Below are 14,164 nucleotides of genomic sequence, written 5' to 3'. Positions count from 1 at the left end.
GATTCTAGTGTGCCCATGTTGGTGTTATGTCAATTTTCTATTTTGGTTTATTATATCTTACATTGTTTCTCTCTGTATGTTGTTTCTCACAATTAAAAAGATTAAAGTCATGTTCTTGGAAAAGCCAAAAGTGACTAGGAAACCAGTCCCTGAAGTACCACCCATCACTCTTCTTAAGAAAGAAAAGGCTCCAGCAATAAAAGATAGAATATCTCTTTAATGGGCCCTTGAACCACAAACCTCTTTACTCTTCTCTCATTAACTAATTCTGTGAAAAGTCAACATTTCATCTTGTGCATGTGTGTTGTGATATTTACTCTTGTGTTAAAAATGGGAAGCTTGGTCTTTATATATTCTTCTTCAGCTCTTACATTTTAAGTGCCTAAAACAATCAATATCTTTTAAGTTCCTGAGATACCTAAGAAAGTAGAAGAAAAAAGAATAATTCTCCCTAAAGAAGAAGAAGTTCCACCAGCTGAAGGTAGATGACTTGCTAAGAAAATAGCATGTTCAGAGTTTTCATTGTCTTGTCATTGTCTAATACTTGAAGGAGGTACTACACATTCACCCTAGAAAATAAACATATCTGGATTCTAAAACAAAGTATTATTTACTTAATAGAAACTAGATGGGCAAACTAATACCATTTGAATCTCCTTGCATGTTTACCCTGTTCATTTGTTTGTTGTGTGTTTTATTTCAATGAAATATTTTGAAGGGGAAATATTTGTTATGGGAAATTTTTCATCAAATGACCTTATTGGCAATGGTGGAATAGGTTAATCCAAGAGGAATTTCAGGCCAGTCAGAGTAAGTGGGACAGAAAAATCTGACTTCTACTCCTACGTGGCTGTTTGACTACAAACAAACCCACCTCATTAAAACAATAATCATTTCAATTAAATTCCTTTCCAGTTCCAAATGCTGGAAAGAACCTAAACTATTTTGAAGGCACAGTAGTTTTCTTTTTTTAATGGATTAATAAGTTTTGATGAGTATTTAGAAGGTTGAGCAAGTTTAAGATATATAATCTTAGTCTGAAATTCAAAATAATTTTTAAACAATTTACAAAATAACCTTTCTAAAGCGTTTGAGGAACCTGAAGAGCCTATTCCAGAAGAGATCCCAGAAGAACCACCTGCAATAGAGGAAGTTGAGGAGGTGGCACCACCTACAGGTACAGCTGCTTTTATGAGTTGGACATGTAAAATATGTGGTGTTCCAGTCTTTCTTAGAATTTGTCTAAATCCAATATTCACAATTTTACTTTTCATATATCATTTTATTGAAAACTAAAGAATAATTATTCCTGGTAGTAGAAGCTCCATGTCCCTTTCTTTTTCCTTAACTTTTTCTAGTTCATCTGCAGCACAAGTAAGAATGAGAGATGACTTCTCTTATTCTCCTAGTTTGCAATCCTTAATTTCATCTTCAGTACTAAGATAAGGCAACAATCTACTTTTGTGGTGAAAGTGTTCATTTTTAGGATAATTCTTAAACATTTACTCCTGAACTAGAACAACCTTTTGCATAATTGATGTTATATTTGCTTGTAAGATTTCTAAGTAATACACTTCATACTTCTAGAGCCAGTACTCCATAAATATTATTACAATTTAGGTTGCTAATATCTTTTAAAATAAATGTTTTGTGTTGTTTTTACTTGCTATATGGGTGTTATTCTGTTCATTGTACATTTTTCAAACTGTCCATACAATATCTTTTAAGTGCCAGAAGTGGTTAAGAAAACAGTACCTGAAGCACCTATTCCTGCTCCTAAAAAAGTGGAGGTACCACCAGCAAAAGGTACAGCAAATCCTGACTAATGCTATTACATTCCCAATAATTTTCATTCTAAAGAGCCAATGTGTCTTCTTTTACCTCTTCCCTATGGTAGTTTAAACAACAAAGTGACTAGTGACCAGTAAAAATATAATTTCATTTCTTTAGACCTTTCTGGAATGTTAATGGATGATTCTGTGTGTATGTGTATGTACATGTGTGTGCATGCACACATACATGTATGTGCACACTTGCACAGATTATTCCAGAAGCTTCTTCTTTTAGATAACTGAAACTTTTGATATGATACTATATCTCTCTTTATTTCTATGCATAATAATGAATCCCTCTTCCCTACATTCTATTCCTAGATGTTATTCCATTACATAAGCAGAGTTTTATTATACTTCATAGTAACTTTCACTATATTTACAATTTTATGGAGAAAAAAATCTGTTCTGATGTTTGGATGATAGAATTTTAAAGAGCCTCATGTCCGTTTTGTAATATTTAACCTAAGAATTCAAGGTTATTACAAAACTTCTACTTCTCATTGCTTCCTAATTCAATTAATACTTTAGATAGCATCTTTGGCAATTACAGCATGCTGTTCCTATAGGCTCCTCTCCTCGGCAGATATAACAGTGCCCTGCAGAACATGAGGCCTATGTCAGAGCCTAAGTAATCTAGAGTGGTAATCACTTCTAAAAATTCTTCATATTAAAAATAGTAGAAGCTAGCCCAATAATGGCAATCTCTACTAATTAACAAAGTAGCATGGGATTTTTATGGACATAGTACAAATGAGTAGTATGGGAATGTATCTTTATTACCTCTAAAATACGTGTCCAACAGCCAAAGGTGACCTCATAGATACCTTGATTATTGTAATGTCACTGTTGTTCCTAATGTTTTTATTCATATGTATTATTGAACATTGTCAGCTAACTAAAGTGCCTAATATCTTTAAAGTGCCAAAGAAAATTCCTGAGGAAAAAGTACCTGTTCCTGTCAAGAAAAAAGAGGCACCACCAGCCAAAGGTACATCTTCTCTTTTAAACACAACCTTCCTCTTTTATCTTTCTTCATTAAGACTTTTATGTTTTGTGTCCCTGTGTCTTATTTTTTGATGTCTGCTGTCTATGAAAGCTTACTCTTAACCTTTCCACATATTAAAACTGTATCTTTAAAGTACCTGAAGTCCCAGAAAAGAAAGTCCCAGAAAAGAAAATCCCAGAAAGGAAAATCCCAGAAAAGAAAGTCCCTGTGCCTAAAAAGGAAGCCGTTCCACAGATTAAAGGTATTTTTGGAAAGATCTTTGATTTTCTTGTATTGTTGCATGCATGCCTGTTTTTAGTAATTTTTCTTCTACTTTGAATTTCATCTTTGCTTCTTCTGTGTTTAAAAAAAATAAATCTCTTAAAGTAGATGCTCTTTCAGGTAAAACTGTTCTTGAAGAAAAAATATCAGTTACCTATCAGCAAGAAGAAGTAGTAAAAGAAAGAACAGAATTAGAAATAGCAGAAGCAAAAGTGGAAGAAGTTCTTGAAGAAGAGTTCCATGAAGTTAAGGAATATTTTGAAGAAGAAGAGTTCCATGAGGTGGAGGAATTCATCAAAGTAGAAGAACGAAGGTTCCAAGAAGAACACAAAGTTGAAGAAGTCCATAGAGTGATAGAATTTCTAGAGGCCGAAGAAGTGGAAGTATATGAAAAACCCAAAGCTCCACCTAAAGGTATAGGGAATTCTGCAGATATTATAAATTATTATATCTTGCTTTGATTGACTTTCTTTTGAAAATACAATGCATGTTCAGTTAGAATCAGACACTATGAAATACTTTAAGCATGAGTTTTAGCTGTTTCATACAAAGATTGGCATTGATTAGAGTATAATTTTTGCAAGCAAGAAAGTAGTATTTGTTACCTACTTAGCAACTTTAGTTACTGTATGAATTTGTGGATTCTTTCTAAGTCTAAACAAGAATGTTTCATGATTGTTACAGGTATCAATATGACTAACCAGTGTCATCCATCAAATTTTAAAAAAATAAAATAAGTTCCTCACTGAGGAATTTACGTGTCCAGGCAAAACAATTGCTTTGTTAACATTTCAGTTGACTGTGTATAAACTGATAATTATGTATCAAAAGCTTTTGCTCTTTTATGATAACCTCATTAGCAAAAGAAGGAAGTAAATGAACTGTTGGTAAATAGCATCTGCATTCTAGTAAATTTTGAGGATAAATCATAACACAAATAAGTTCTCTGAAATACTACTCCAGACCTTGCACAAATTAATATGAAGGAATATGTACGTATAGTACATACACAATATAGATAATACTTAACAAGATCAAATCTTTCTTTAAAGTAGGCATAGTATAAATTCAAAAAACACAAATAAAGCATTTTGTGAGCCCTCCTTGTACTAACTTTAACAGTGCTTCATAATATTTACGAGTTTATTCTAAACCAAAATACTAATATCTTTGAAGGGCCTGAGATATCTGAGAAAGTCATCCCTCCCAAAAAACCACCTACTAAAGTTGTTCCTCGAAAAGAACCACCAGCTAAAGGTATTTTATTGGTGAAAAATTACTTACCTAGATTTTTAGCTCCTTGGTTGTATTACAAATTTGCATTCTATGTGATATTTTTCTTCTGTGTTTTGTGTTTAGGGAATTTCTAAAACAAACTAACATCTTTAAAGTGACCGAGAAGCTAAAGGAAGTTCTACCCAAAAAAATGTAGTCAGTGTTGTTATATTAAAAACATCTAAACCAAATACGCTTGTTAACCAAAGAGTAAAATCAGGTATCTTCCTTTGGTGCTGTTTGATAATATCCTCACTAATGTGCTAATTGTTAAACCCCTGTTTTCCTACTTATTATTAATAGTATTAAACTATTAAATATAAATACAGAGTAAATATGTGGTTAATATCTCTGCTTTTGTCATTTTGTACTAACCTTCTGAATTTCACAGCAGAAATTTTTTTAAAATGTAATAATACTAAGTTCCTGAAGCATGTAAGAAGATGATGCCTGCAGTACCAAACAAGCAGAAGTGCCAAAACAAGCACAATTAGCACCAAGTGAATATGTACTATTAATTTTTCTTCTCAAGTTCTTACCATTCTAACATGCGGAATTCCCCTAGAATTCTGTCATCGTATTTGTTATCAAATACTGTCATGTATATGATAAAGTAATGTCTGTCTTTTATGTTGTGGCCATGTCTGCTTTGTTTATATATCTCTTATGATCTGCTTGCTAACAATCTTTATGAATGTCTAAAAGTAAAAGAAATTATTGCTGCTATTCTTTAAAGTACCTGAGGTGGCCAAGAAAATTGTGATAGAAGAAAAAATACGTGTTCCTGAAGAACCCAAAGTTCCACCAGCTAAAGGTATCTGCCTTTGCTGATTAACTACTAATATTAAATCACTTTTTATTCCCTTTCTACTGAGGGAAACCATCCCCTCAGTGCCACAAGATAACTGTGAATGACATAAATTTCAACTTATGTTCTATAAAACAATCTTCCCCTTAATAACAACCATCTGGGAACAAAGCCATAGCCTAAAATTATTGTTCTTTATATGGATCCTCTTCTTATGCAATAATTAAATAATACTGACCTCTCAACTTCTCTTCCAAATATAATTCATTTTGAAGCTCTTGTCGTGTAGCACTAGAAATAAATAAACATTTTCTAAATGACAACAGAAAATGATACTATCTCCAAGGAACAATGGCAATCTAGAGAAATGCACTGTGGGTTGACTTAAATTTTGGAATTTTTAACATTCTCCTTGTTAGATGCCCCCTTTTTGTCTTGATATTTTATACTCAATTATGATGCTCTTTAAAAAAGACAAATAAATATCTTTAAAGCACCTGAAGTACCCAAGAAAATTGTTCCAGAAGAAAAAGTTCACGAAGCTGTTCCTGAAAGGCCTGAAGTTCTTCCAGCTAAAGGTATATACTGATACTAATCACAACATGAAGTAACTCTTCGATCAGTTTTTCATTGTATAGAGAGAATGAATGTGATGTTAGGTTAAATCTTTGTATTTTGTTTCTTTATTTTTTAATATCTTATATTTTTATTAATAGCAATTAATATACTAATATCTTTAAAGTTCCCGAGGTGCCTAAGAAAAGTATTCAAGAAGAAAAACCACCTATTATTCTTCCTGAAGACACAGAGATATACAGTGAGTGTAGAAAAATTAGCAGTTCTCTTTGGCTTTATCTGTCCTTAAATTCACTGTTTTAAGTCTGTACAGCCTTAAAGTATACACTAATATCTTGTAAAATCCAACATGCCAAAAATACTTGGCTCAAGTTAAGTAATTTGAATTGCTGTTGGCCTCAGACAAGACACCTTTCTTCATCGATTTAAAAATAAATAATCCTGTACTTCTAATATTTTCAATTTTAGAAAAGTCATTTGTCTTGTTGGATTTCCCAACCTGTTCTGTGTATAAACAACTTTTGCTTTGACATTATTGACTTTTTTTACTGTTTACAACAATCATTAACATTTTGTCAGTGCTGCTCAAATGGCTATAGATTTACATGACCACTAGAATCTCAAAATAATATCAAGACTTATTTGCCTTCCTATAAAATTATTATTGATTTTTAAGTAAAATAATCTAAATATATTTTTGAATACTCTGAATAGTAAAAATACTAGTAGGCAATATATTCTTCCATTTTTAACCTAAAACTTGCCTAGTTAAAACTCATATTTTGGTTACTTTGTTATACTTGGTTGGAATAAAAGTATATGATCACTCCCTCCTTCAAATACCTTTTCTATACTTAAATTTCATTATTGTTATCAGTTAGTATTCTTTCTAAAAAGTAAAGGAAATATTTATTATCCTCATTTTCAAATATTTAGTCATTTTCCTTTTTCTTTTCTGCTTCCAATCACTAAATGTTTTTCACGTTCACTTTAATCTATGGATTAATAACTTAAATGTGATTTAAATATATATTATGGTCCTAGAAAAGGAAATATAGGCAGAGAATATTCCATGTACAACTCAACATCTTCCCTGCTCTTTATGTACAAATCCATAAAAAAAAATTAGAGCAATAGGACAACCTTGCCAATGACTTTCTGTAGGCAAAATGGAATAAATACATAATCCTTGACTGGTGAATTTCCCAATTTTGTTATCATGATCATAAAGAAATGCTGAGAGTCCTAGATCATAAAACTGGGAATGAGGCTTATTTTAGCTAATGCATTCTTGTCATTAATTTGTGTTTATGTATAGTCATTAATTTGGTTGATAAATGTGTATTATGTGTTATGTTTTTCTTAAGACTATTCTTTATCTACCTTAAAATACCCCCTAATTATTTAAATACTAATATCTTTAAAGTTTATGAAGCATCTGAAGAATTAGTCATAGAAGAAAAAGTACTCGTGACTCAGCCTCAAAAGACAAAAGTCAAAGTAGCAACAGGTATATAACATCAATGATCCAGTCAGAATGAAATTTATTTGGGGGCTCATTTTGGAAGCCCCATCTTTTCTTTTACTATTTATAAATGTAACTGTTTTCATATCTTTTAAGTGCCTGAGCCACCTAAGAAAGTTGTTCAAGAAGACAAAATGCATGTGACTATTCCTAAAAAGAGAGAAACACCAGCAGTTAAAGGTATATTTTAACTACATCAAACTCAAAAGAATATATTTTGCTTTAAGATTCAAAAATCCATTTTATATAATCTACTACTTTTTACAACATCTAAGTGTAAACCTACTAATATCTTTAAAGAGCCTGATACAACCAGAGAAGTTTTTCCAGAGGTGGAGTTACCTGAGGCTGTTCCTGAAATCCCAGAACATCCTCCAACTGAAGGTATAAATCTAAGAGGAAAAAATCTTTCTTCTTTAGTCTGAAAAATATGTTTAGTGTTTTACATACATTCTCACAACCTCTAATGCAGAATACTAATATCTTTAAAGTATTTGGCAAGAATGCCCAAGACAATAAACTATCTTTGAGTTGCCTCCAGAAAGCCACAACCCATTCAAATAATGCACAAACTATTAGACCAAAAACAAAATTTACAATTTAAAATATGTTACTATACCTAACTTTCTTTGTAGGTCATGTCTCTGTCTTTGCCTTTTCTCAATTAAAAATACTAATATCTTTAAAGAGTTTGAAATCTTCAAAGACCTGGTTCCAGAAGGAAGAACGCATGTTACCAAAAGAAGAAAAACTCCACTACCAACAGGTACAAGAGAAGAAAGTCAACTTTCTTATCTCATGTTTGCAGTTGCAGTTAACTCATGTGAAAATACTAATATCTTTAGAGTCCTAGTAGCTGCCTTCAAGATGAAATAGAAAAAAATCTTTAATTTACACACATGCACGATGGTTGAGTCTATGTATGAGGAATGCAGAAACAACATACATTCATATGTCCAAATATGACCTAGATATATTCTTCAAATAGCAAATAGATATTACTTTCCTTTAAAAGTAATAGAAACCAGACTAGTGAGAAAAATTGCACGTATGACATTTATAACACTGAAACTAGATTGAGTTGGTTTAACCCATACCCCTTCAAAGCAGAAACCAATGCCACCCAAGGACAAAGTTGCATGATTGTGTACCATATAGCAGCAATTCAACCTTCCAGGGGATTAGGATCCCAGGATATACCAGCCTTTCAGAATTGCTTTTCTATCAAAATACACCTACTGCTAAAAATAAACATATGAGTGCAAAATAACTGACAAGCACATGGATGTGAAATAACTGTTTTCCAATAAGATTAAATACCATAGAAATGGTTTTAGAAAATAATGACCTGAAAATAATATATTTAGCTAATGAGAAGTTGCTTTATCTGTAATACCACTTTGACATCTTATACCATCTAAAGCCAAGGCAAATTAATTCCCGTTAGTACTAGAATTCTGTCCTGAACACTTGTTTGCTCATTTCATGGTCTACATTTTATTTCTCAAGAGTCATACATTTTTCCATTTTGAGTATTTTTTGATTAAATCAAAAGTTGAGAACTCTTTAAAACTTTCCAGAATCAAAATCTCTTCATAATACCCATGATATTCTGTAATTTAAAGAATATCCAATTAGTCATAGGCTGGTGACTCATGCCTATAATCCTAGCTACTTAGGGCTAAGATCAAGGTTTAAGACTAGCCCAGGCAAATAGGTTGTGATATCCCATGTGCAAAATGAGCAGAGCAAAATGGATATATATATGTATATATGTATATATTCAACAACCTTTACCATATATATATTTATATATATACTTCCAACTACATATATATATATATGTCCAATATATGTCCAACTACCTTGACCTTTCTTTCTTAGTCTGGAACTTTTGGTTGTTCTCCTCTCTCCTCAACTTGAAAAATGCTCACTTTTTAAAAGATGACTAAACTGAGGTCACAAAAAGAAGCCAACCCAGATAAGAAAGTAACTATTTTATTCTTCTCAAACTCATAACTAAAGAGTCACCATTAATGATAATCATTTTTTCACTTTCTATGATCTAAATTTCTATATTTCTACCATTCTAAGAAATAAAATTACTAATATTGATAGCACCTGAGTTGGCCAAGAAACCAGCCCCTGATAACCAGATATTTACATTTGCTACCAAAGAATCGGATTCTGGGAGCTCCCAGGCTGGATCATTCCTGTATGTACAGTTATGAGTGAAACTCTTTGCTACTTCTCATAACTCCAAAGTGCAGTGCATCGATGTCTTTAAAGTGCCTGGCTCACTTAAAGAAGTTGTCCCCATAAAAGCAAAACCCATAGCTGTGCCCTGTATGATTGAAACACCTCTCCAAAGCATCGTGCATGCTATCATTCCTTCCTTCATTATTTAATAATGCTATGGTGGGCAAGCTGCTTGTTAACTGGGGAATAATTTGAAAATCAAGTGAGATTTGATTCCTCTCAAGATTCTGTAACTCATCAGATTCTTGAAGGAAGCACTCTTGTAGCCATAGAAATCACTGTGCTCACTTCATAGGATTAATGTCTCCACTGATCCTTTTAACCTCTGAGTCTATTACTAATATCTTCAAAGCACCAGAAGTTATGAAAGAAGCTGCTCCTGAAATAAAAGCATTTGAAGATGTTCCTGAAGAGCCAGAAATGCCACAAATGAAAGGTACATGTCACTTCTGAGCAATGGGGAAGAAGAAATATCTGAACTCTGCACCCAAAACTATGTTTTCTTAACACTCTTCATAACTACTAAATGTAAACATACTAATATCTTTGAAGTCCCTAAAGCTCTACAATTAGTTCCGTCTAGAAAGAAAGTATTTGACTGTTCCTGCCAAAACACAAATCTTCCTCTGCAAGAATACGTTCGGCAAATAGAATACTGCCTTGGTCTCCATGGAGGAACTGGTTCCAGCAACACCTGCCCCTCCCCCCCCCACTCCACCCCCCACACACTGTGGATGTCAAAATCTACAGATGCTCAAACTCTTTACATAAAATGATTCAGTATTTGCATATAATCAATGCAGTGCTCCCATATACTATAGATCATCTTTAGATTACTTATAATAGCTAAGGCAATGTAAATATTATGTAAATAGTAATTATACTATATTATTTAGAGATGAATTAAAAGAAAATAATATATATACATGTTCAGCACAGACACAGTTTTCCATCCACAGTTGGCTGAATCAAGGCTGTGAAAATCCAACTGTACTTTACAATGAGGGTGCAGAGAGTCACAAGAACTCTGGGGGCAGAGGAGGACAAGACCCCCTTAAGGATCCTAGGAGCCCTTGTAGATTAGTTTATGGATGGAACAAGGGAAGGAGAAGGACACTTTTAGAAAGCTACATTTGCTATCTGATTGTTGTTACTGTTTCACTAATCATTTTAACTCTTCAATGTGAAATACTAATATCTTTCAAGTGCCTGAAGTGCCTCACGAAGTTGTTCCTGCAAAGAGAGCTCCTTCCAAAGAAAGAGAAGCTCCCTCAGTTAAAGGTACAAGTCGCCAAGCCCTCAGGCTCAAGAACTAGCTCTAGTAGTTTTGAAAATATTTTGCTGTTCCTAGTGATCGTCATAACACTAAACATAAAAATACTAATTTCTTAAAGTGCCCGAAACTCATCAAGAAACTGTCCCTGAAAAGAAAGTGCTTGAGATTCCTCACAAAAAGCCGGAAGTTCCTTCAGGTGAAGGTATATTTTGCTGGAAGCTTAAAAGGGTGGGAAAATGTCTTTTCCTGTCTAAATGTCTTTCCTGTTTGTACCAATTCTTTTATGTAAAATGTTACTATCTTTAAAATGTAAAAATATTGATATCTTTAAAGCACCTGAGGCTCCTAGAGAAGTTGTGCCCAAAAAGAAAGTGCATCTTCCCCAAATGCCGGAAGTTGTACCTGTCAAAGGTACATTCTTAACTCGCCCTTTATATGTGACAGGGAGGTGGGGAGACAGAAGGCTTGAAATTTCTTGTGATGTGTAAATGTAACTCATGTCTGTGTGGACTTCTTTAACTCAAATGTAAATTTACTAATATCTTCAAAGTGCCCAAAGCTCCCAAAGAAGTGGCCCCCCAAAAGAAAACAAGAGAAGCTCCCACTCCAAAGTCAAAAGCACCACCTGTCACAGGTACTTGTCATCCCTGATCAAAGGCTCAGGGGGAAAAGAACAGCATTTTTGTTCTTGAAAATGTTTCTTGTGTCTCTTTGTCTTTGTACTCTCTAAGTGTAAAAACACTAATATCTTTTAAGTGCCTGAGGCTCCCAAAGAGGTTGTCCCTGAAAAGAAAGTTCCCGTGGTGATTCCTAAAAAGCCAGAAGCCCCACCTGTCACAGGTACTTGTCACTGCCTGAAGCTTTAAGGTCTAACTCTTCTGCTCTTGAAAATACTTCATCCTAGTGCTCTTCGTAAGTCCTAAGCATAATTTCACTAATCTCTTTTAAGTGCCCGAGGCCCCCAAAGAAGTTGTCCTTGAGAAGAAAGTTCCCGTGGTGCCTCCTAAAAAGCCTGATGCTCCGCCTGCTAAAGGTAGTTGCCCCAATGTCCCTGTGCTTGATACGGTCCATGGTATTTATTCCATCTAATCATGAAACTACTAATATCTTTAAAGTACCTGACGTGCCAAAAGCAGCTGTCCCAGAAAGGAAGGTGCCTGAAGCTATTCCCCCCAAACCTGAAAGTCCTCCTCCTGAAGGTAAAGTCAAAGCTGTACATATAAGGGAGATAAATAACTGCTATTTTCACGAGAAATTTGTATATAAAAATCAGAAAATCATACATAAAAATCTTACAATATAAATATAGTAGAATTATAAGGAAAAATGTCAGTAGCTATCTAAAATATCTTTGTTGATGATTGTGTACTATAGGCATCAATTTTTTTCACCTTTTCTAAACACAAATTACAAATTATTTTTGAAGTGCCTGAAGAGCCTAAGAAGGAAGCAATCCCTGAAAAGAAAGTACCAGTGGCTCCTCCCAAAAAGCCAGAAGTTCCACCTGCCAAAGGTATGTACCCTTACACGATGTTGGTCACCGTGTCGGGGGGCTGGGGAAAATGTATCAAAATGTCCACCAGTCTCATGAGTTGTATTTACTTGGGTAAATGTATTGTTGATAGCCCCTTTTATAGTTTTAACTAAAAGATACTAATATCTTCAAAATTCCTGAATCCCCTAAAGAAGTTGTACCTGAAAAGAAAGTGTCTGTGTCCCAAAAAACAGAAGTTCCACCTGAAAAAGGTATTAAACTCCCTCTGCTCTGTGAAGAAAAAAAAAAGCATCTTGTTCTCCTCACAATCATTGTAATACTAACCTTTATAATTCATAAATTCTAAAATGACTAATATCTTTCAAGTGCCTGAAGCTGCCCCAGAAAAGAAAATTCCCAAGCCACTGCCCAAAAAGACAGAAGCCCCACCTGTCACAGGTATGTGTCAGCTAAACCTTACTCTGCAGAAGAAATATCCTATTCTTGAAAGCAAAGCTAGCCTATTGCTCTTTGTTAGCCTAAGTGTCAAACTACTAATATCTTTCAAGTGCCTGAAGCTCCTCAAGAAATTGTTCCTGAAAAGAAAAAACTAGTGGTGCCTCCTAAAAAGCCAGAAGCCCCACCTGTCACAGGTATATATCAGCTAAACCTTATTCTGCAGAGGAAATATCTCTCCTATTCTTGAAATCAAATGCAACTTATTTCTCTTCATTAACCAAAAAGAGTAAAACTACTAATATCTTTTAAATGCCTGAAGTTCCTCAAGAAATTGTTCCTGAAAAGAAAAGACCAGTGGTGCCTCCTAAAATGCCAGAAGCCCCACCTGTCACAGGTACTTGTCATCTGTATTTATTCTACAGAAGAAATACCACTTCCATTTTTGAAAAGTTTGAGTCCTTTGCTTTTCCTTAACTGTCAAACTACTAATATCTTTCAAGTGCCTGAAGTTGTTCATGAAGTTGTCCCAGAAAAGAAAGTTCCCGCAGCTCCACCCAAAAAACCAGAAGCCCCACCTGTCACAGGTATTTTACCCCTCTCCTTATTCTTCAGAAGAACTATCTCTCCTGCTCTCAGAAGCACTTTTGCTGACTAATCTAACTGAAAAACTACTAATATCTTTTAAGTGCCTGAAGTTCCTCAAGAAATTGTCCCTGAAAAGAAAACAACAGTGTTGCCTCCTAAAAAGCCAGAAGTATCCACTGTCACAGGTACTTGTCACACCATCCTTATTCTGAAGAAGAAACATCTCTTCCATCTTGAAAACAAATGTAGACCTTTGCCCTTCAAAAATCTAAGTGTAACACTACTAATATCTTTTAAGTGCCTGAAGCTCCTCAAGAAATTGTCCCTGAGAAGAAAAGACCAGTGGTGCCTCCTAAAAAGCCAGAACCCCCACCTGTCACAGGTATATGACAGCTTACCCTTACTCTGCAGAGGAAATACCTCTCTTGTTCTTAAAAACAAATGTAGTTTATGTCTCTTTATTAATGTAAAACTACTAATATCTTTTAAGTGCCTGAAGCTCCTGAAGAAATTGTCCCTGAAAAGAAAAGACCAGTGGTGCCTCCTAAAAAGCCAGAAGCCCCACCTGTCACAGGTACTTGTCACCTGAATTTATTCTACAGAATAAATACCACTTCCATTTTTGAAAAGTTTGAGTCCATTGCTTTCCTTAACTAAGTGTCAAACTACTAATATCTTTCAAGTGCCTGAAGTTGTTCATGAAGTTGTCCCAGAAAAGAAAGTTCCTGCAGCTCCACCCAAAAAACTAGAAGTCCCGCCTGAAACAGGTATTTTACCCCTCTCCTCATTCTTCAGAAGAACTATCTCTCCTGCTCTTAGAAGCAT

The 14,164-nt window shown here is 34.2% G+C and overlaps 1 protein-coding gene across 2 annotated transcripts in view; it reads left to right on the top strand.

The window, feature by feature from the left end:
* The window catches only part of Ttn (titin), a 270,679-nt gene that overhangs the window by 130,405 nt on the left and 126,110 nt on the right, over positions 1 to 14,164 (top strand). For both annotated transcript variants that reach the window (XM_074071183.1, XM_074071182.1), the window contains 31 exons: positions 407 to 481; positions 1,088 to 1,177; positions 1,729 to 1,806; positions 2,755 to 2,823; positions 2,975 to 3,082; positions 3,223 to 3,516; positions 4,279 to 4,359; positions 5,114 to 5,191; positions 5,680 to 5,763; positions 5,928 to 6,002; positions 7,188 to 7,271; positions 7,383 to 7,466; positions 7,587 to 7,670; positions 7,975 to 8,052; positions 9,898 to 9,981; positions 10,752 to 10,826; positions 10,940 to 11,023; positions 11,155 to 11,232; positions 11,372 to 11,455; positions 11,578 to 11,661; positions 11,771 to 11,854; positions 11,937 to 12,020; positions 12,248 to 12,334; positions 12,683 to 12,754; positions 12,865 to 12,948; positions 13,074 to 13,148; positions 13,255 to 13,338; positions 13,441 to 13,524; positions 13,638 to 13,721; positions 13,830 to 13,913; positions 14,023 to 14,106. In XM_074071183.1, coding sequence (XP_073927284.1) covers positions 407 to 481; positions 1,088 to 1,177; positions 1,729 to 1,806; positions 2,755 to 2,823; positions 2,975 to 3,082; positions 3,223 to 3,516; positions 4,279 to 4,359; positions 5,114 to 5,191; positions 5,680 to 5,763; positions 5,928 to 6,002; positions 7,188 to 7,271; positions 7,383 to 7,466; positions 7,587 to 7,670; positions 7,975 to 8,052; positions 9,898 to 9,981; positions 10,752 to 10,826; positions 10,940 to 11,023; positions 11,155 to 11,232; positions 11,372 to 11,455; positions 11,578 to 11,661; positions 11,771 to 11,854; positions 11,937 to 12,020; positions 12,248 to 12,334; positions 12,683 to 12,754; positions 12,865 to 12,948; positions 13,074 to 13,148; positions 13,255 to 13,338; positions 13,441 to 13,524; positions 13,638 to 13,721; positions 13,830 to 13,913; positions 14,023 to 14,106 — 2,757 coding nt within the window. The remainder of the gene's footprint in view (positions 1 to 406; positions 482 to 1,087; positions 1,178 to 1,728; positions 1,807 to 2,754; positions 2,824 to 2,974; positions 3,083 to 3,222; positions 3,517 to 4,278; positions 4,360 to 5,113; positions 5,192 to 5,679; positions 5,764 to 5,927; positions 6,003 to 7,187; positions 7,272 to 7,382; positions 7,467 to 7,586; positions 7,671 to 7,974; positions 8,053 to 9,897; positions 9,982 to 10,751; positions 10,827 to 10,939; positions 11,024 to 11,154; positions 11,233 to 11,371; positions 11,456 to 11,577; positions 11,662 to 11,770; positions 11,855 to 11,936; positions 12,021 to 12,247; positions 12,335 to 12,682; positions 12,755 to 12,864; positions 12,949 to 13,073; positions 13,149 to 13,254; positions 13,339 to 13,440; positions 13,525 to 13,637; positions 13,722 to 13,829; positions 13,914 to 14,022; positions 14,107 to 14,164) is intronic.

The sequence above is a fragment of the Castor canadensis genome, chromosome 4 (assembly GCF_047511655.1).
Source record: "Castor canadensis chromosome 4, mCasCan1.hap1v2, whole genome shotgun sequence".
In the NCBI taxonomy this organism is placed as follows: Eukaryota; Metazoa; Chordata; class Mammalia; order Rodentia; family Castoridae; genus Castor; species Castor canadensis.
The sequence above is the reverse complement of the archived record's forward strand: the minus strand, read 5'-3'. Positions and strand labels throughout refer to the sequence as shown.